This window comes from Scyliorhinus canicula, chromosome 16 (genome assembly GCF_902713615.1).
Source record: "Scyliorhinus canicula chromosome 16, sScyCan1.1, whole genome shotgun sequence".
NCBI classification, from domain to species: Eukaryota; Metazoa; Chordata; class Chondrichthyes; order Carcharhiniformes; family Scyliorhinidae; genus Scyliorhinus; species Scyliorhinus canicula.
In genome coordinates this window covers 26,666,835-26,686,979 of record NC_052161.1, presented here as the reverse complement: position 1 = coordinate 26,686,979, position 20,145 = coordinate 26,666,835, and the positions used below count along the sequence as shown (strand labels likewise).

At 44.5% G+C, this 20,145-nt stretch overlaps 1 protein-coding gene across 1 annotated transcript in view; it reads right to left on the bottom strand.

Annotated features, from left to right (window-relative positions):
* The window catches only part of LOC119979706 (nebulin-related anchoring protein), a 125,531-nt gene that overhangs the window by 48,989 nt on the left and 56,397 nt on the right, over positions 1 to 20,145 (bottom strand). The window contains 6 exon segments of the mRNA XM_038822261.1: positions 2,569 to 2,673; positions 7,218 to 7,316; positions 10,933 to 11,037; positions 13,268 to 13,465; positions 13,841 to 13,948; positions 17,234 to 17,341. Coding sequence (XP_038678189.1) covers positions 2,569 to 2,673; positions 7,218 to 7,316; positions 10,933 to 11,037; positions 13,268 to 13,465; positions 13,841 to 13,948; positions 17,234 to 17,341 — 723 coding nt within the window.

Here is a 20,145-nt window from a genome sequence, read left to right as displayed (position 1 = left end):
TGATTTCTACAAAAGTGTACCAGGTTTGATGGCACCTCAGAGGGAGACCCTAGGGTGGTCGGAAACAGGGCAGGGTGGTACCCTAGCATTCCCTTGCCACCTGGGCAGTACTGTCCTGGCACCTGGGCAGTGCCATGTGGGCACCCTGGCAGTGCCACATGGGCACTGCTATGGTGCCTAGGTGACAGCGCCAGGGTGTCAGGTTTGCAGTTCCAAGATGATAGGATGGCACTGCCAGAGGCCAGGCCTGGGAGGGCCTTGCCCAGTAGAGGGGAGTTAGGGGGGACTCCAGCGACCACGAGAAGGTTGGGGAGAGGTGAAGGTGATTCCATAAAGCAGAGGGAACAGGCTGCAGAGATTGAGGCTGTCAATCAAAATGACACCCCGATCTACAAGGAGCTCAGCTCGCCAGTGCAGGAAATCAACAAAAGTGTGGCCTTAGCGGAAAGAAACTCCCCGAGGCCCAGAAAACCGGCAAGGTGCCAGTGAATAGCGGGGTGATCCTCACTGGGCATGATCCAGATCTGCATATTTAAATGAGCCTTTAGGCTTACAGGATTGTTCTGGCATCTGGGATCTAACGGCTGCACCTGAAAAACCATTATCCTCTTCAGAAGCTCATCAATCTGTCAAAATAAACAAACTTGCTTTCCCTAGGATAGCCACGTGTAATGTAAAAAAAAGAAACCCTGCAATATGGAATCCATTAATGCTTTCGAAGGCAGATAAGCCATAAATCTTACATTCCCTCGGACAATGGCACCGTTTAGTACTGGTTTCCACAAACGTAGACCAATTGTAATGGAACTTGACAGTGTCACCCAGTACATTATATACCCCTGGTGGTCGGGGACAGGGCAGTGTGGGACTCTGGCACTCCCTCTCACACATGGACACCTTGGCACTGCCAGGCTGGCAGGGGGCACTGCCAAGGTGCCCGGGTGGCAGTGCCAGGTATCGGGCGCAGGGGACCTTACCAGGTGCAGGGTATTGAGGGGGTATTCCAGGGAGCCTCCCTGAGGGTTGGGGGGGAGGAGGGCCGAATATGAAGTTGGGAGGGGCAGTAGATTGGGGCAGCATTCCAAAATATCGCCCCTACCTACGAGGAGCCTTCACTACTGGCGAGCTTCAGCTGGAAATGATTCCGGTGGGGTCTCACTGGAGACAAACTTCCCGAAGCCGATAAAAACAGCAAAGTGCTGGTGAATAGAGGAGTATTTCTCGGCTTTGCAGCCGCTGAGAAAAACCCCGCTAAACGCACCCAGAACCGGACACAGACATTGTTCCGGTTGAACCGCGCCCATTTTCGCTAATTCTCTGATCCCCCTGTGCCACATTCCATCCGTGACCAAACTTATAAATTTGTCTACGGTTCAGTGTTCCAGCAATACTTTCTTGTGCACTAAAATGTGTCAAATCTGTATCTATATAATGTAAATTTACACGTAGCACTCATTGTTATGCCTGTTAACCTCTCGTTGTGTTGGTCATGGAAAAGCAAACTGAAAATAAATTCTTTCTGTGACTATCCCTGTGCTTGCCTCCCAATATTAAAATTCTTTTTGATCTCCTTCTCACAATCCTCCTGTTTGTCTTCCCCTCAATCCATCTCCTTTCACAGAGATATTCTTGTCAGCGTTGTCTCTGTTTTTCATCTATATATTTTTACTTCAAGCATACTGTTCCTTTGATACTTCAAATTACAGACTGAAATATCCATATTGTAGTTTATGATGAGCTTCTGTAACATGTAAATTTGTCTTTTCAAATCATGTGCAGTAGGTTCTAGCCCTAAAATAGGCACCCAGAAGTCATGAATTAAAATCCCACGGTGGGCTTGCACCAGATTATTGTAAAGACTCGATGGGTTAGCAAGTTAAGTATAAGGAAGGGAACCTATTACATCCATTATTGACTGCGAACCTGCGCCACACAAGTGACTGTTTATGGCTTCTGAAGTAGTTTAGAAAGCCACTGTATTGCAACATAACCACCTTCTAAGAGCAACTAAGAATGGGGACAATATGCAATGTTAAAAGGTAACAGAATCATAGAATCATAGAATTCACAGTGCAGAAGGAGGCCATTCGGCCCATCGAGTCAGCACTAGCCTTTGGAAAGAGTACTCCACTTAAGCCCGCACCTCAACTGTAACCCAGGAACCCCACCTAACCTTTGGACACTAAGGGCAATTTATCATGGCCAATCCACCTAACCTGCACGTCTTTGGACGGTGGGAAGAAAACAGAGCACCCGGAGGAAACCCACGCAGACACGGGGAGAACGTGCAGACTCCGCGCAGAGAGTGACCCAAGCCCGGAATCAAACCTGGGATCCTGGAGCTGTGGAGCAACACGCTAACCACTGTGCTACCATGTCACCCACATCCCATGAGAAAATAATAAGTACACACTCAACATTTCTTTTCATGTGTATGGAATATTATTGCTTACTCTCCTCGCACATGGGTCAACTGTAACATCCAGTTAAGGTAACACAATGTCAAAACTAAACAAAACTAAACCTGTGCCTTATAATCCCGACTTTGTAAATAGCTGGTTTACTTACATCACTTAGATACTTGGCATTTTCCTTGGCTTGTCTGAACAATGGCTCATCTTTGCTGATGCTGTACTGATGAAGTCTCTGTTCACCTGTCATTTTGTATGTCAGCTGCATAATATGGAAGAATGGCATAGAATAGATTTTGTTTATTAAATATTTTCTAGTTTTAATATATTAATTCTTGTATTGATTAAGGTATGGTGCATGTAAAATATTGGGCGGGATTCTCCCGTACCCGGCGGGGCAGGGGGTCCCGGTGGGACGGAGTGGCATGAACCACTCTGGCGTCGGCCTGCCCCAAAGGTGCAGAATTCTGCGCACCTTCAGGGGCTAGGCCGGCGGTGGAGTGGTTTGCGCCCCGCCAACTGGCGTGGAAGGCCTTTGGCAACACACCAGCCGGGGCCAAAGGGACACAGCCGGCCGGCGAGAGTCCGTGCATGCGCGTGAGTGTCAGCGGCTGCTGACATCATCCCCGCGCATGCGCGGTGGGGGGACACCTACGCGTCGGCCATCACGGAGTCTGACATGGCCGACACGTAGGAAAAGAGTGCCCCCATGGCACAGGCCCGCCCGCAGATCAGTGGGCCCTGATTGCGGGCCAGTGGCCCCCCCCCCCCCCCCCCCCCGGAGCCAGATCGCCCCGTGCCGCTCCCCCCCCCCCCCCCCCCACCCAGGACCCCGGAGCAGGCCCATGCCACCAGGTCCCGCCGGTAAGGGACCTAGTCTGATCCACGCCAGCGGGACTGGCAAAGATCCAGCGGGACTTCGGCCCATCGCGGGTCGGGGAATCGCCGAAGGGTCCCCTGCGAGCGGCCGCTGACTGGCGCGGTGCGATTCCCGCCCCCGTCGAATCTTCGGTGCCGGAGAATTCGGCGGGGGCGGGATTCACCCGGCGGGTGATTGATTTTATAGATGCATGTCTTGATGCCAATACATAGAATTATCCAGACTTTGTCAGCAAACCAGACTGTGAAAAAGAAAAAGATTTTAGCAGCATTTCAATAATTATTCCAAAGTTGTAACAGTTGCAAACTCAAACCAGTGATAGACATTTTTAATCAGTACACTTGATAGAAGGAGCACATTTGATCACATTTAATCACATTTTGTGGAGTAGAACATCACAGTATGGTTGCACCAAAATAAATTATAAATGCTTCAAAGGACAGTGCTAATTATTTAACTTTCTCAGAGTGGCAATGACTGACAGACTGCCACTCTGGAGAGACACACCTTCACTTGAAATCGAAAACCCATCTCACCCGACTCAGTGAAGCAGCTGAGGCAAGGTGCAAAACGAGTGGAGGGAAGGAAGACGTGCCCCCTCTTTACCACACTAGCTGCCATGAAGTTAAGTTTAAAGGGACCATTGAAAGTGAGACGGTAAGTTTCTAAGGCGAGTGATTGGGATGTGGGGGTTCAGACAGACATCGATGGCAGGGGTGATGTCGATTGGTGGGTGTCGTGCTGGGCCAGAGTGGGGGTAGGGGGTGTGTGGTGCGTGTCCAGAGTCGGGTCGGGCAGCGCAGTCAGGACAGGCCAGAGGGGTAGGGCTTTGGGGTCGGTTGTCGGGCCAGTGGGAAGGGGGGGGGGGGTGGTTTCATGAGGGTGGGAGGTGCCCTGTGCAGGTACCAGCCTGGATGTTTAAAATAGTTAGGCTGGAGTTAGAAGTGATTATTTTCCTTCTAACTCTGTCAGAATAACTACCAGGGTAAAACTGGCAGGACTGTCCAAAGTTAGAAATTTAAATTGCTTTGTCAGGTGTTCCCAGCCCAGTCCAATTGTCCAGAAAAAGTTAGCAAAAGTTAGCACTTCTAGGCAACCCTTTACCTGGGAAACTCCAATATGGTTTCCACAGCACATCTCTGGAGTACCCTTCAAATGTGATGAGTGGGAGTTAGAAAGTTATGGCCCATTATTATATTATTATTAGCTATTATAGCCATCGGTGATATGCCCCCGACTACCAATCAGGGACAACCTCAACCCCAGACCAGGTGAAGACCAATCAGAGCCTGACAGTGCAATGTGAATGAACCAATGACCGATGGCATCATGGGTATTTGAACTAAGCCCGTGAACAGCTCTCTCTCTCTCTCTTTTACCTTGGGAACAGCTAAAGATGTGTAACTGCGCCGCACCTTTTGGTGCTGAATAAAGCCATTGAAATTACAACCGGACCTCGACTTCTGTGGAAATGAAGAAATCTAACATAAGGTGAGCAAGAATATTGTTTGCTCCTTTACATTGCCTCATGAAATGCTATAGCCTGCATTATGTCTGTGTTCACTAAAGTGAGTGAAGACAGCGCTGTAATTAGGGGGAAAAACAAGTGGCTATTAAATAATGCCAGTTGCCAGCTTGTCACTTCTAACAACTGACTGGTGGCCGGCTTCGCACATTTGGCTAGGTAGCTGGTCTGTGGTGCAGAACAGGGCCAGCAGCGTGGGTTCAATTCCCGTATTGGCTGAGGTTATTCATGAAGGTCCCACCTTCTCAACCTTGCCCCTCACCTGAGGCGTGGTGATCCTCAGGTTAAACCACCACTAGTCGGCTCTCCCCCTCAAAGGGGAAAGCAGCCCATGGTCATCTGGGACTATGGTGACTTTATATTACCTATTTCTAACAACTGGCAAGCTGTCAAGTGAAAGAATAGCATTGTAAAATTGGAGTTAGAAAGTTATGGCCCATTATTATATTATTATTAGCTATTATATAGCACCTATTATAATAACATTCTCAAGGATTTTTGGCTTTACATTTCCAAAATTACAAGTTTGTAACTTCTAGATGCTTTCTTTTTAACAAAAGTTTCAAAACCACCTAAAATCCCTGGAATAATCATTTCTAAAATGACACGGCATCTATGAGACCAGAAACAGCCCACTGTACCACAGCAATATCATGGTTGTGTTGTAATTCACTGACTGACCACTAGGAGTCTCACTAGTATATAAGTGAATATTAAAGTCAGCTGACCTCAAGACTGGCTGCAAGAAGTTGAAGAGAGAGATTGCTTGGCATGATTTTACTGTTTTGCATCTGGTGTCTTGTATATAGTTTAACCACAGTTAAAGTTGATAAATTGTTTATAACCTTAGCTACAAGTGTTCTTGTAATAAATCAGGCCATCTGACAAGAACATTACATGTACCTCCACCAGAAGCAGCCAGGTGGTACTGAAATTATCATTCCATTGTGTTGTGTCCTTTACTTTGTATGCACCAGTGATGACTAAATTCTCTTATAATTTAGTAAAGAAAAATTTTCCAAAAGTTGTGGGCATATGAAATGCGATCTGCTTTCTAAATACCTTGATACATTTTATTTTGTGACATTCAGCATTCATAGGACGGACGTCTCCGGACACCCCTGCCTGGTGACCAGAAATTCCTGCCCCAGGTCAATGGACCTTTACATGCATCTTACGGCGGATGGAATGAATCCAGCCCATAGAATCCTTGGAGTGCAGAAAGAGGCCATCAGAAGGAGCCCATTCTGCCCATCGATTCTGCACCAACCTTCCGAAAGAACACCCTACCTAGGCCCACTTCCCCACCCTATCTCCGTAACCCTGAGCATTGATCATGGCTAATCCACCTAACCTGCGCGTCTTTCGGACTGTGGGAGGAAATCGGGGCACCCGGAGGGAACCCACGCAGACATGGGGAGAACATGCAAACTCCACACAGACAGTCACCCAAGGCTAGAATCGAACCCAGATCTCTGGCGCTGTGAGGCAGCAGTCCTGACCACTGTGCCACCTTGTATTATGATATGTTACCATAAGAACATAGTCACAGGAGTAGATCAGCTGTTCTGCCATTCAATGAGATCACGGCTGATCTTTGGCCTAACTACGTTGATCAATCTTTACCCCCACATCCTTTAATACCCTTAGTTAACAAAAACCTATCAACCTAAGGTTGAAAATTAACTGATCTAATATCAATTGCTGGTGCAGAAGAGAGTTCCAAACTTTTACCACCACTGTTTGTGTAGAGGTGTTTCCCTAACTTCGTTCCTGAAAGGCACGAGTCTCATTTTTAGACTAATCCCAGACTGGCCAACCACTGGAAACAGCTGCTTTCTATTTACCTTATCCATTCCCCTTCAAAACTTGAAAACGTTTCTCAAATCATTGCTTAAACTTCTAAATTCCACAGAATACAATCGCAGTTTGTGTGATCTTTCCCCATAATCTAACCCTTGGGTATGATTCTGGTAAAGTTAAGCTGCACTCCCTCGGAGGTGAATATATCCTTTCTAAGGTGTGGTGCCCAGAGCTGTTTATGGTCCCCTAGGTGTGACCTAACCAGGGCTTTGTATAGTTGAAGCACGATTCCTGTCCCCTTGTATTCTAACCCTCCAGATATAAAGACCCACTGCTAGTGCTGAGCTGAGCTCAGTTCTGAAGAAATGCATTTCTAAGTGCCTTGTCTCGCACAAAAAATTGATGTTTGAAGCATTCAGGAGAAAAAGAAAAGAACACAAAATCAGAAAGTATTATATGTTTGGAAGTAAACTCTCCAACTTTTTTTTTCAAACTTTTCCTATTTGATCAGCTTTGTTTGTGGCGGTGTCACACATCACTCTTTGAAATACAATGTTTCTTTCACAAATGATCTCTCATCATCCAGTGCCGTACTCACATCGCTTTGCAAATCTTGGCTTCTCTTGGCATGAATAATCTGCGGAGTGTCTGCCACACTTGTGAATTTTAAGGCATCAACTCTCTGTCTGTACATTTTCTGCCAGTTAGAAAAGGTGCATTTTAATCTCCGACTTGCTTTAAATCCAAGTTCACTGTTGTCAAACATCAATTAATGCATATCTAATCAAATGAAGCCAAACGCATGCTAGACTTCAGTTTTATTTTTAAAAAGAACTGCTATTAATCAGAATTAATCATGCTCCTTTCCGTCTTGTTTTAGTAGTTTCTGTCTGAAGTGCCCACAGAGTTGATTGGTCATCTCGCCTTTTCATCACGAATCAATATTAAACGTTGGTAGATGGGATCTGATTTGCCACAAGTAAACACCACTTTCTCTTTTCGATGCGACTTAAAAATAAATACTTTATCCACATAGTTGCACACATATTCCGTATCCACCTCTTCACAGCTGCCACTGCAGCATAATAAGCAGTCTATCTGCCAGGCAGGGATGGAAAGTTGTCATACTGTCTTGCTGATAGAAGTACTTAATTGCCTGTGGCAGATGAAAGACAGAACAAATATTGTTTTCCACTTGCTTATATTCAAAACAATAAATGCAGGTGGAAATTCGGATAGCCATATATATTAATATTGTGGTTTATTGTATGTTGTAATGCCTTGATCCTTCTCTAAGTTTAAACATTTAGGAGATCAGAGCCTTGACAATCGTCTTTTTTTAAACGACTGACATCAGATTGAAATCACAGGCACCTGCATCTGGTTACTGTGAGTAGGAAAGTATTATGGCCATGCTACAGAACATAACCTTTTGGTGCAGAACAGTTAGTTCCCTTACTGCCACAGCCAATTTCCAACAGTGTGCATGGAAGACCTGGAGCTTATAAATTGCGGACACAAGTAAGAAACACTCAGCAAAATTGAAATGAGAGGATGCCGCAGGCAAGGGAAAAGTTTAGTTGGTTTCAGAAATTTGGCGAAGACTAAATACGTGTGAACAGCTGGACATCAAAACAAAGTAATGTTGGCAATAGTGAGGGTATTAAAGGGTTATTTCACTAATTCATGCCTATGCCCTGAATAAGAGGCTAATCTGCCAGTAACTCTGCCATTTTTACCTTATAAAGTTTTGTCAGATTGAAGATTATCAACACCATGGGCGGGATTCTCTCCTTTGGGGCGGCCCAACGCCGGAGTGGTTCATGCCACTCCAACACGCCGGGACCCCCCGCCCCGCCGGGTAGGGGAGAATCCCGGCCAAGGTTACTGAGGGATTGCTAAAGGACAGAGTGTCACTGATGTTAATTACCAAAGAAAAAACATTCAATCAAACTATCAGTTTTATGATCGGGTTATCTGCGCTACAAGCGACAATTAATTTCATTATTAATAACTTAATGTCACGGAGTCATACAGTGTAGAAAAGGCCCTTCAGCCCATCGGGTCTGCACCGACAATAACCACCCATAATCTCGTGCTATTCCAACTACCCATATCCTTGAATGTGATGGTGTTTCAAGGGCTCACCCAAGTTTTTTTAAAAGGTTGTGAGGTTTCCAGCCTGGCAGTGCATTCCAGATTCTCACCACCCTTTGAGTGATAAATCTTTTCCTCAAATCCCCTGGGAATCATCTGCCCCTCACCCCAAAACTAAGCCCCCTTGTGATTGACCCCTCAACCCAAGGGAACAGCTGCTTCCTATTTACCCTGTCCAAACCCCTCACAACCTTGTACACCTCAATCATTGCGTAGCTGCATCAAAAATCTGCGAGGTTTCTTCCTTAAAGGATATAAAATGTTTAGAATTCTCTGGGATGAAACTGAAATCTTAATCAAAAATATGTTCCACAACCCCGTACAAATATGTTTCTTCTTTTTCAGTTCGTGGCGATGGAATGAAACTCCATCTTTTATGAATAATTCTCCCACTTCATCAAACAGCCCAGTTTGCATTAGCTGTTTCCAGATGAAAGCATGTTGTACAATCAGGTCCTTGTTCCTTTTCTTAGTTAAGTCAGTGAATGGGCTAATGCAATGATTTGATTGCTTTAAGGATTCTGTATGCGTCTTGAGCGGGATCCGGGTAAAGTGAAGAATTTAGTAACTCATTAAATGTTTTTAAATATTATCCGATACGTGATGATGTTGGCATTCAAATGAAGACACCACTTCCCAATGGACTGACATTTCGCAACTCTGGACTTGATAATACAACAGCTTGGGATATGACTTGTATGGGATCCACATCGTATGTTCCAATGAAGGATCCAATCGGAAATATTAACTTATCATTCTCTCTCACATAATGGCTGATTTTCTGCGCACTTCTATCACTTTTGGGGGTTACCCAGTTTTAATTTCAATAGCATTCTGATAATGCAAGCTACAAAGCCAGATTTACAGTCCAGAAGTAGTTTGAAACCTCCCCTCCCACACTTTGTTGGGGCCTATTCTATGCTATTTAATCCACATAATTTCATGCTTTATAGTAAATTCACTGATTTCTGACATTTCAACAAATGTCTCCATCCTTCACCGACACTGGACATGAATCCAGGCAAATTTTATTAGCTTCCTGATGGCACTCACTTTCCTACTCTTATGTCCAGCTGTTGACAATGCAGCAATTTGTAGGATTGAGTTGGTTTGCTAGTACTCAATAATGTAAGTGGTTGCCATCCATTTCGCAGGTTCTGAGTTTTCCTTACCCACAGCAGGTTCAGGGAATCAGAGACTATCAATTCTATATAAGAAATATGGCACAACAAGTTGATCATAGAATTTACAGTGCAGAAGGAGGCCATTCGGCCCATCGAGTCTGCACCGGCTCTTGGAAAGAGCACCCTACCCAAGGTCAACACCTCCCCCTATCCCAATAACCCAGTAACCCCACCCAACACTAAGGGCAATTTTGGACACTAAGGGCAATTTATCATGGCCAATCCACCTAACCTGCACATCTTTGGACTGTGGGAGGAAACCGGAGCACCCGAAGGAAACCCACGCACACACGGGGAGGATGTGCAGACTCCGCACAGACTGTGACCCAAGCCGGAATCGAACCTGGGACCCTGGAGCTGTGAAGCCATTGTGCTATCCACAATGCTACCGTGCTGCCTGTTTCAGTTGTTACCAATCTCACTGCTCCCAAGTTATTACTGTATTTGCATCACATGTTAAGATGATCCAATATAAAAACTGGTAAATAAATGCCAGTAAGTCATTGCTTCCAGTAGCATGGAGTCACATGGTCACATCAGTATTGTTGCTGGGTCATGACAGATCTTATAGAACAGGGTTAGTCCCCAGTGGGCTCAGTGTGATCCCTGTGTGGCGTGATATCTCATTGTGCAATATTAATAACAAACTTGATGATACATTTGCACACAATTTCTGGGAATGCTATTTTGTTAAAATAGCGATGCATTTAAAGTCAGCCCTTTAACATTTGTTAAATTATGTGAATGCATTAATGTGTTAATTACCAATACTGTACGTGCACAACATCCACCCATTTATTAGCTATGAAGAAATAGTTTTAACTGCCTGCAAATTGAGAATTAATTGCATGTGAATTCCCATGAGCAAGCAGCTGATTAGAATCACTATCGGAGAAAATGATTCGGTCAAGACGAGTGTCACACAATTGACTGAAAATGACATGTTTGATCCTCGGCAGTTTGTTTTCTCACCTCACTCAGAATGTTCCCAGCTTTCTTAGCCTGTTCCACATCCAGACTTCGTTCTGCCTCCCATCCTACCCCTTTCATCCAGGTCAGGTCTGCTCTGTACTTATTCTGCAGTTTAAAATAAAAAGGCTTCTCCATGAGCATTTGTAATGCTGTTAAGGTAAACAAAATCAAACGTATCATTGCCTCAATTTCTCAAGAGACAACAAGAACTCAAATGCAGCATTCATGCTGTAATATTGAGCCCATCACTTAAACTACCAAAAAGACATTTATAAAGGATATAGGCACCTCCTGGTATAGAACTGGCCCAAGCAGAGACCATTATTTGCTCTGAGCAGCAATCACAGTGGTGATAAAGTCAATACAAACGGTCCCAGCAACCCTATATTTGCACAGTTTCCAGTTCATAAAAACTTTCCTGCGACCCTTACTGGAAAGGTGTGTGCGCCGCCGTTTTATGCCTCCTGTGATTTGTCAAGGTCTAGCTTTAAACAAGAAACATTTTTGGACTGAGGGGTCTGATGCCAGGGTTCCACCGAGCTTTAGTCACTGCCACTAGCAGGAATAGAAAGGGGAAGCAGTGGGAAAATATATTTACTTTTGAGAATATTCATTTAATTTAATAAAAAGGTTATATTAACCTTTAATTATACGAGAACAACATTCTTCATCATGTACATTTCATGTACACGTGCAGTTCTGGTCGCCGCCTTTTCGGGAGGATGTGGAAGCATTGGAAAGGGTGCAGAGTAAATTTACCAGGATGTTGCCTGGTATGGAGGGAAGATCTTATGAGGAAATGCTGAGGGACTTGAGGCTGTTTTCATTAGAGAGAAGAAGGTTAAGAGGTGACTTAATAGAGGCATACAAGATGATCAGAGGATTAGATAGGGTGGACAGTGAGAGCCTTTTTCCTCGGATGGTGATGGCTAGCACGAGGGGACATAGCTTTAAATTGAGGGGAGATAGATATAGGACAGATGTCAGAGGTAGGTTCTTTACTCAGAAAGTAGTAAGGGTGTGGAATGCCCTGCCTGCAACAGTAATGGACTCTCCAACATTAAGGGCATTTAAATGGTCATTGGATAAACATATGGATGATAATGGAATAGTGTAGATGGGCTTTAGATTGGTTTCACAGGTCGGCGCAACATCGAGGGCCGAAGGGCCTGTACTGCGCTGTAATATTCTATTGTTCTATTCTATTGGTTTTGAGAGAATATTCTGCCATTCACACCTCCTCCAGATGTATCTTTTGTTTTTTCACTGGTCCATTATCCCTCCATTAGGCCCTGTATCATTAACTACTTTGTTATTTACTCTTTTTTCACTATCACACATCTTCCCTTTTGTTCTGTTTCCACTGTTTCTAACTGTTTTCCAGTTCTGATGAAAAGTTATTGACCTGAATCGTTAACTCTGGGTGCCATATAGCCGCCTCGTCACGCCCCACTTGGTGTCGGGACGAAGCCGTTGAGTCTCATGAGAGGCCTATCGCAAGATTTGCAACGCTTGAAATGACTCATGAGATTTAACAAAATCTTGTGAGATGTCATAATCTGGATTTCGCTCGCACTGGGCATGATCCAGATCTGCATATTTAAATGAACCATTAGGCCATATGTAAATATGCTTTTGTGGGATTCTCCCAGCATGCGAGGCCTCGCTAGGGTGCCATTTAGTACTGGTTTCCACAAACATGGACCAATCACAATGGCACCAGGGGGGGGGGGGGGTTCTCAAAGGTCATTAGAGACCCCAGGTGATCATGGATAGGGCAGGGTGGCATGTTGGCACTCCCTCTGGCACCTGGGCACCTTGTCATTGCCAGTCTGGCACCCTGGCACTACCTGGCTGATAGTATCAGGGTGCCCGGGTGCCATTGGCACTGCCGGGGATCGGGCCCTGGAGGCATTACCAGATGGAGGAGAGGTGAGCAGCTGATCCCAGGGGCTTCCCCGAGGGTGGGGGGGGGGGGGGGGGGGGGGTCAGAAACCAAGCGGGGGTGCTGAAAGAGGGGGAGGAGATTAGGGCAGCCAAACAAAATGGCGCCCCGATCTACGAGGAGCCTTTTCTCGGCTCTGCTATCGGACACAGATTTTTTTTTTCCGTTGAATCATGCCCTTTCTCTCTCTCTCTCTCTCTCACTCTTCACTGATGTTGCCTGACCTGCTGAATTCGTTTACAGCCTTTTCCGTTTTTATTTTGTAAAAGGTGTTTCAGTCCCTTCTGCAAGATGAAAGCAAACAGCTTAAAATATTAATTATGTTCCTTCATTAGGGTGTAAAGATCAAATAAGCAACGCAGACACGATCTTGCATCATCTTGGCCCCACCTCGCTCTGTAGTCCATAGGCTTTCTTTGCCCATTTCACTTTCATGTCGTCTGACACCAGTGTATATTCGTGAAGCCTCTTCCTGTATTCCAAGTCACTGGCCAAAGCCTGCGCTTTCTTGGCATGGGCCAGGTTCACCATGTCCAGCGGGAGGTGGAATTTGGTGTTTGTCTCCACAAAGTTCTTCTTATACTCTACCTATTTTAAATAAGAATAGTTGGCAATTTTAAGGAGAACAACAACCTGTATCTTGGTAACACCTTTGAAACAGTAAGTGTGAGGGCATTGAATTATGAACGACATTTGTCCGATATAAGGTGCATCACATTTTCAGAGACATATTCTAACTTAACAGCACATTGACTTGACAAAACCATCAACATTTTGAAAATTTTACCTCAATCTGTTATATGTTGAAATTTTTAAATAAATGATCGTCGAGTCGGGAAGATGCAATGTCCGTGGGAAGGGATATTTAGCCTCTGATGGCTAACGTGCTAATCCATAATGATTTTAAATTGCATATTGAACTGAAGTAAATAATAGGATTTTGATTTTTCTTATCTAATGTACCTCACTGCTCATCTTTGAAACCCGCAGAGAATGCAGCGTCTTCGAATCATACACTTTGCTTCTCATTGCTTTGCCCTTGGTTTTCTCATAAGCTTCTTTGTATTTTATCTTTCAAACAACAGAGGGGGGAAAAAATAGAATTAAATTAAACCTGTAGCAGTCGGCTGGTGATAACAAGGCTAAAATGAATGATTTAAACACTTTCTCAATCTTGTGAGCTTGGAAACGATCATTTGCCTTTGTTATGATATTCCTGTGCCTGCTGTTTTGACAAGGCATCAACTCATTTATTTAAAACAAGTTAAAATAGTGTCGGAGGAAATGTCATGCAAAGTCATTAAGTGTTCTATCTGAATACCATAAACCAGGGGTGGGCAAACTTTTCCGTGCAAGGGCCACATTCAGAAATTCACAATTCACAAAGGGCCGCATAGTATATTAAGTAAAATAATTACTTCACCCGGTTATGATTCTGGGCGCCTCATATAGAACATAGAACAGTACAGCACAGAACAGGCCCTTCAGCCCTCGACGTTGTGTCGAGCAATGATCACCCTACTCAAGTCAACGTATCCACCCTATACCAGTAAGTAACCCAACAGCCCCCCCCATTAACTTTAAAAAAAAATTTAAAAAAATAAAAAAAAAATTTTTTTTAAAAATTTTTTTTATTTTTTTTTAATGACTTGGTGGGCCGCAGAAATACCTTTGGCGGGCCGCATGCGGCCCGCCGGCCGTAGTTTGCCCACCCCTGCCATAAACTATCACTCCGAGGCTTTTGAGTTGTGTACCGTGTGCAGGCTGCCTGAATGTACAAAACCCCTTGTAGAATTTATACGGTGCATTTGAAATTGAGTCACACCTGATAGAAATAATTATTACAATGACTACTTGAAATTGATAGAACACCTCCAACATAGGAAAACATCCCAAGGCAATTCACAAGGTTCTATGAGGGGGCGGAGGCAATAGAATGGACACTGAGACAAAAATGGAGAGGTTGGGAAAGGTGACCAAAAAGCTTGGTCGACAATGCACTAAAGGAGGAGAAGGAAAGCGAGCAATTTCAGATGGCAATTTCAGGCCCAGGTGGGTAAAGGTTGTTGGTCTGGCTAAAGACAAGGGGAGAAGCACAAGAGGCTCGAATCAGAGGAAGGGAAGAGTTGGAGGGCTGGAGCAGATTACAAAGGGAGGCAGAAAGGCAAAACCATGAGGGATTTGAACGCAAGGCTGAAAATTTAAAATTCAAGGCACTGGAGGACTGGGAACTAATGTTGGTCAGTGAGAATGGGGTGATGAGTGCGACTTGGGTGCGGGAAGCAGAATTTTGGATGAGTTGGTTCATGGAGCTTGGACGATGGAAGGATAGTTAGGTGAGTCATAAAGGCCCTTTGGCCCAAGGTGTCTGCGCCAGTCAAAAACAAGCACCTAATCAGTCCAATCCCATTTTCCAGCATTTGCCCCATATCCTTGTGTGCCTTGACATCACAAATGCACATCTAAATACTTCTCAAGGCATCTCTGCCTTGACCATCCTATCAGGAAAACTCCCACTATCCTCTTTGTGAGAATGTTTTTCTTCACATCCCCTCTAAACCTCCTGCCCCTTACCTTAAATCTATGCCCCTGGTCATTGATCGCTCCACCAAGGGGACAATGTTCTTCCTGCCTACTCTATCTGTGCTCTCATAATTTTATACATCTCAACCATACACATCCCCCCCCCCCCTCCCCACTTTGTCTCCTCTGCTCCAAGGGGGAAAAAACAGTCTAACCAATCTCTTTTCAAAATTAAAACTCTCCAGCTCAGGCAATATCCTGGTTAATCTTCTCTGCACCCTGCCCAGTGCTATAACATCCCTCCTGTAATGTGGATTCCAGAACTGCACACAATACATTAGCTGTGGCCTAACCAACATTTTATACAATTCCAGCAAAGTCTCCCTGCTCTTAAACTCCATGCCTTAGCTAATAAAGGCAAGTATACCATATAATAATAATCTTTATTGTCACAAGTAGGCTTACATTAACACTGCAATGAAGTTTCTATGAAAAGCCCCTAGTCGCCACATTCCGGCACCTATTCGGGTGCACAGAGGGAGAATTCAGTATGTCCAAATTACCTAACAAGCACGTCTTTCGGGACTTGTGGGCGGAAACTACAGCACCTGGAGGAAACCCACGCAGACACAGGGAGAACATGCAGACTCCGTACAGTGACCCGAGCCAGGAATCGAACCTGCGACCCTGAAGCTATGAAGCAACAGTGCTACCATGCCGCCACATGACATACTATATGACTTCTTATCCACTTGATCTACCTGCCCTTCTACTCAAGTGACCAGTGTACATGCCCACCAAGGTCCCTCTGATCCTCGGTACTTCCCTGTGTCCTGCCGTTTAACATGTATTCTCGTGCCTTGTTTGTCCTGCCCAAGTGCATCACACACATTCAGATTGATTTCCGTTTTCCACTGATCAGCCCACTTGACCAGCCCGTCTATATTCTCCTGTATCTTAGGTTATCCTCCTCACTATTAAGTTGAAGCCAAAAATGTCAAAAGTATGGATGAGGATTTCAACTGCGCATGGGCTATGGGGCTGAGGAAAGAATGTAAAAGTGCGATGTTGCTGAGGGGCATGTAAGCACATTCTGTGACAAAGAGGAAGCTCAGGACCAAATGGAAATCCAAGATTTTGAATAATTCTCTCCCGAACTTGTTCCGCCGCTAAATCAAATCATGGCCGATTTGTACCGCAACTCCAATTAACCACATCCTTTGAAAAATCATTTCAGAATAAAACAAAATGCTGACATTCTTAAAACCTTAAACTACACCAACATCCGCAGCCTTCCGGGGAGATATTTCTAGATTCCGCGACCATTTGTGTTTCAAGTGCTTCCTAACTTCCCCCCTAAATGGCCATGTTTTAATTTGTGTCCCTTTGTGAATTGTCCTGCACACAAACAAATCCCTTTATAGTGTTCGACAACTTAATTAGATAATCCCTAAACCCTTTCAACTCACTCAGAAACCATCATCTTAAATTCTAATTTATCACGGCACTGGGATAGTCAGAAGCTTGTGACCTGGTTTTTCATTGCGCGGTGTCTTCGGTGACTTTTTATGTGGATGCATAATGTGTTTCACTGTGGAAATATATTCCCACACTCAATCTCAGTAACCGTGAAGTTTTTTCACCAGAAAGGACAACAATTAGTTGCCAGCGTTCATTTATTTTTCATCTACCGTCGCCACTTTTCGACTCACCTCAACTACACGTATGTCTGACAGAAAGAAACCTATAGTATCTATGGAAATGGGTTTGTACTGTACAGTGCATAGGCTACAGAAGCTGATGAGAGAGAGAGAAAGAAAAGCAGCTACTTACATCACTTGCCAGGTCCCCAGAGGTTTTGGCAGCTAACAGGGCTATTGAATCCAGCTTCATGTGAAACCCCTTGCCCTTATTCTTTTCCCAGAATTCTTTGTACTTGATCTGAGGACACAGAATTTATTCAGATTATATATTATGCATATTTGTGCAGCTATTTTTATGTGTACGAGATTGGTATTCTTGAGATAAGGGCAGTTTTCCATGTGTCAGAAAAGAATGAGTCCTGTAAGTTGCAGGATTCTTGGGAAATAACAGGGTTGCGTCTAATTAGTAATTTGGTCAAAGAGCCAGCAAAGGCCTAATGGCTTCCTTCTCTGTCGGATGTATCTATTTTTCTTTATTACATTTGATGTCAAATCTTGATACATATTACAAGGGCAATGTTGCTGTGCTCTTCGCTGTCCAATTAAAAAAAAGTGTTGCATCTTTCATAATCTCAGGATGTCCCAAAGCCCTTTACAGCCAATGAGGTATTTCTGAAGTGGCGTCACTGTTGTCATGTAGTGGAGGCAGCAGCCGGGTTTCACACAGGAGGATACCATGAACAACAATGTGAGAATGCCCAGGTAGACGTGTCTTTGTGATAACTCCCTTGCTCTTCTTCGAAATGGCACCATGGAATATTTTACATCCACCCAAGAGGGTAGACGGGGCCTCAGCTTAATGTCTCGCTCCAACAGCGCCTCCAACTGGCAGCACTCCCTCAGTACTGCACTGGAGCATCAGCCTCATTTTTTGCGCCAAGTCCTGAAGTACAATTTGAACTTCTAGCCTTCTGACACAGAGGCAAGAGTGCTACCAACTGAGCATGGCTGACAATGAAGCCAAACTTTTCACACAATCGGAGAAGCTTTCCCATGCCAAAATCCCACCCCAAAACCAGGGCTCAGGCATTTTCACAACGAGGCAGAAATGGCAGCTATTTAATGTAAACATCCATAGTTTACGGAGGTGGCTGCACATGATCAGTCAGATCTGATTGTCATTAGTTGGGTGTGCAATATACGATTTGTGCAATTTATACCTGGTGGGTCTAAAGCTTCCAGAAGCCTCTGCAGATGTAATTTTTAGGATAAGGTACCAGGCCTCCTTTGGGAGAGATAAGTTTCCCTTTGAGAGAGATAATGTGCCCATTGTGGGTGAAGTGCCCTTTGGTATTGTTAAAATTAGACATGAATATGTGAAAAATGCATCAACTCATTGGAACTGTCAAGCTCATTGGAACTCTCAAAAGAGCTGTCAAGGTATTTAAATTTCCAGCATTTTAAATATTAGAAAAAACTGTCTGGAGCGTTAAGAATATCAGTGCTTACTATTTCACACTGTCTGTTGACATAAGCCTGAGAGTTATTGTTACAGGATTAGAACTGCATGACTGATTTCACAACCTATAACTATCACAGTGTGGTGCCTGTCAATTCACTGTTTGATTGACAGCTCTAGGTACATATAAACTCATTGAAGTGGGACTATGAATACAGATGCTTGTTGACTTAAGGTACTAAAAGAAGTTAAATGCAGTCAATGGGTTTTCACCAATGAGATTTTTTAACTAGTGAATTCATCAATAGACATTGAGAACTTTATTTAACCTCAGCATGTGTCCTAAGGTCTGCACATGGTGGATACTGGGTAAGCTGGCATGGTAGGTGAAAGGGCAAAGGTTGGTAGGTGAGGGGGGCATGTGATTGCAGGGATGGGACATGAGGAGTGTGTGAGGGGTGAAGCCTGGAAGATTTATTTTCTTTTATTCATTTTTCGATATCTTTGATAAGGTGCAAGTGCACCGAGACCAACCTTGCACCCAGCCCGCCTCGGCACCTGGCAGCTTCAAACCCTTTCCAGGGTCACCCGCCATGATTCTTATTTTCACCCGGATCACCAATCCCCTACCCCTTGCATCCCACAGGAAAATCCTAATCTCCGGAGCATCTTTTCCCCGGTCGGGTTTGCAGAGCCAGGAATTGTCCCGACCCAGGAGCGGAAATTCAGGGATACATTACAAAATAGGAGAGGGTTGCCCAGCATCATTCATCTTTGGCCCTTCAAAGTCCACCTCAACCGAGAGAACTGAAAGGGCAATTTGAGCTTAATTAGCCCATGCAATGCTGCTTATCCAAAGCTCACTTGTTTACAGCTCATCTGGGGTAAGTTGCATTTTCAGGAAACGCTGAAAAGATGCAGTCGTTCAGCCAGAACTATTCTGATGAGGGATTACACTCAGAAAGTTGAGCTATCGTTCTCTCTCAGATATTGATACATCTGTCCACCATTTACAGCAATTTTTTATTTTTCTATCAAATATGCAGCATTTGTGGGGGGGGGGGGGGGGGGGGGGGGTCACTTCTTAAATCTGTTAGATGCTTAGGGAGGTATTCGGCAGGATAATTTGAGCATGCAAATATTGATTGATGATCTAAAATACTTTTAACCACAATCCCATAACAAACCACATGTCACTTAGCTGCAGCAGTCACCCTTCTGAATGGGATAAATTCTGGAACCTGTTGGCATGAATTATGGACTCGGACTATAGCAATGCACATTACTATTGACAGAAGTGCAAAAGTTATTTACAGAACATGCCGGCACAGCCCGTATTTTAAAAGATTTGTATTTATATGGCGCCATTCGCAACCTCAGAATTTTCCAAAGAGCTATATAGCCAAAAGAAATACATTTAAAGAGTAGAACAGAATATTTCTGGTCCCACGAAGGCACGTTTGAAGGTGGTACGGGAACAAACCTAGGCAATCCTGGCAGAGGTGGGAGGACCTCAGCAGCGGATACCTGCCTGGCAGCAGTGGGTATCCAGTCATGAGCAGTTAAAGGCCTGTGGGATGGGAAGAACTCCACCTGGATCCTTCCAACTTCAGAGCAGCCTCCTGCCGACCCCGGCAGCTCCT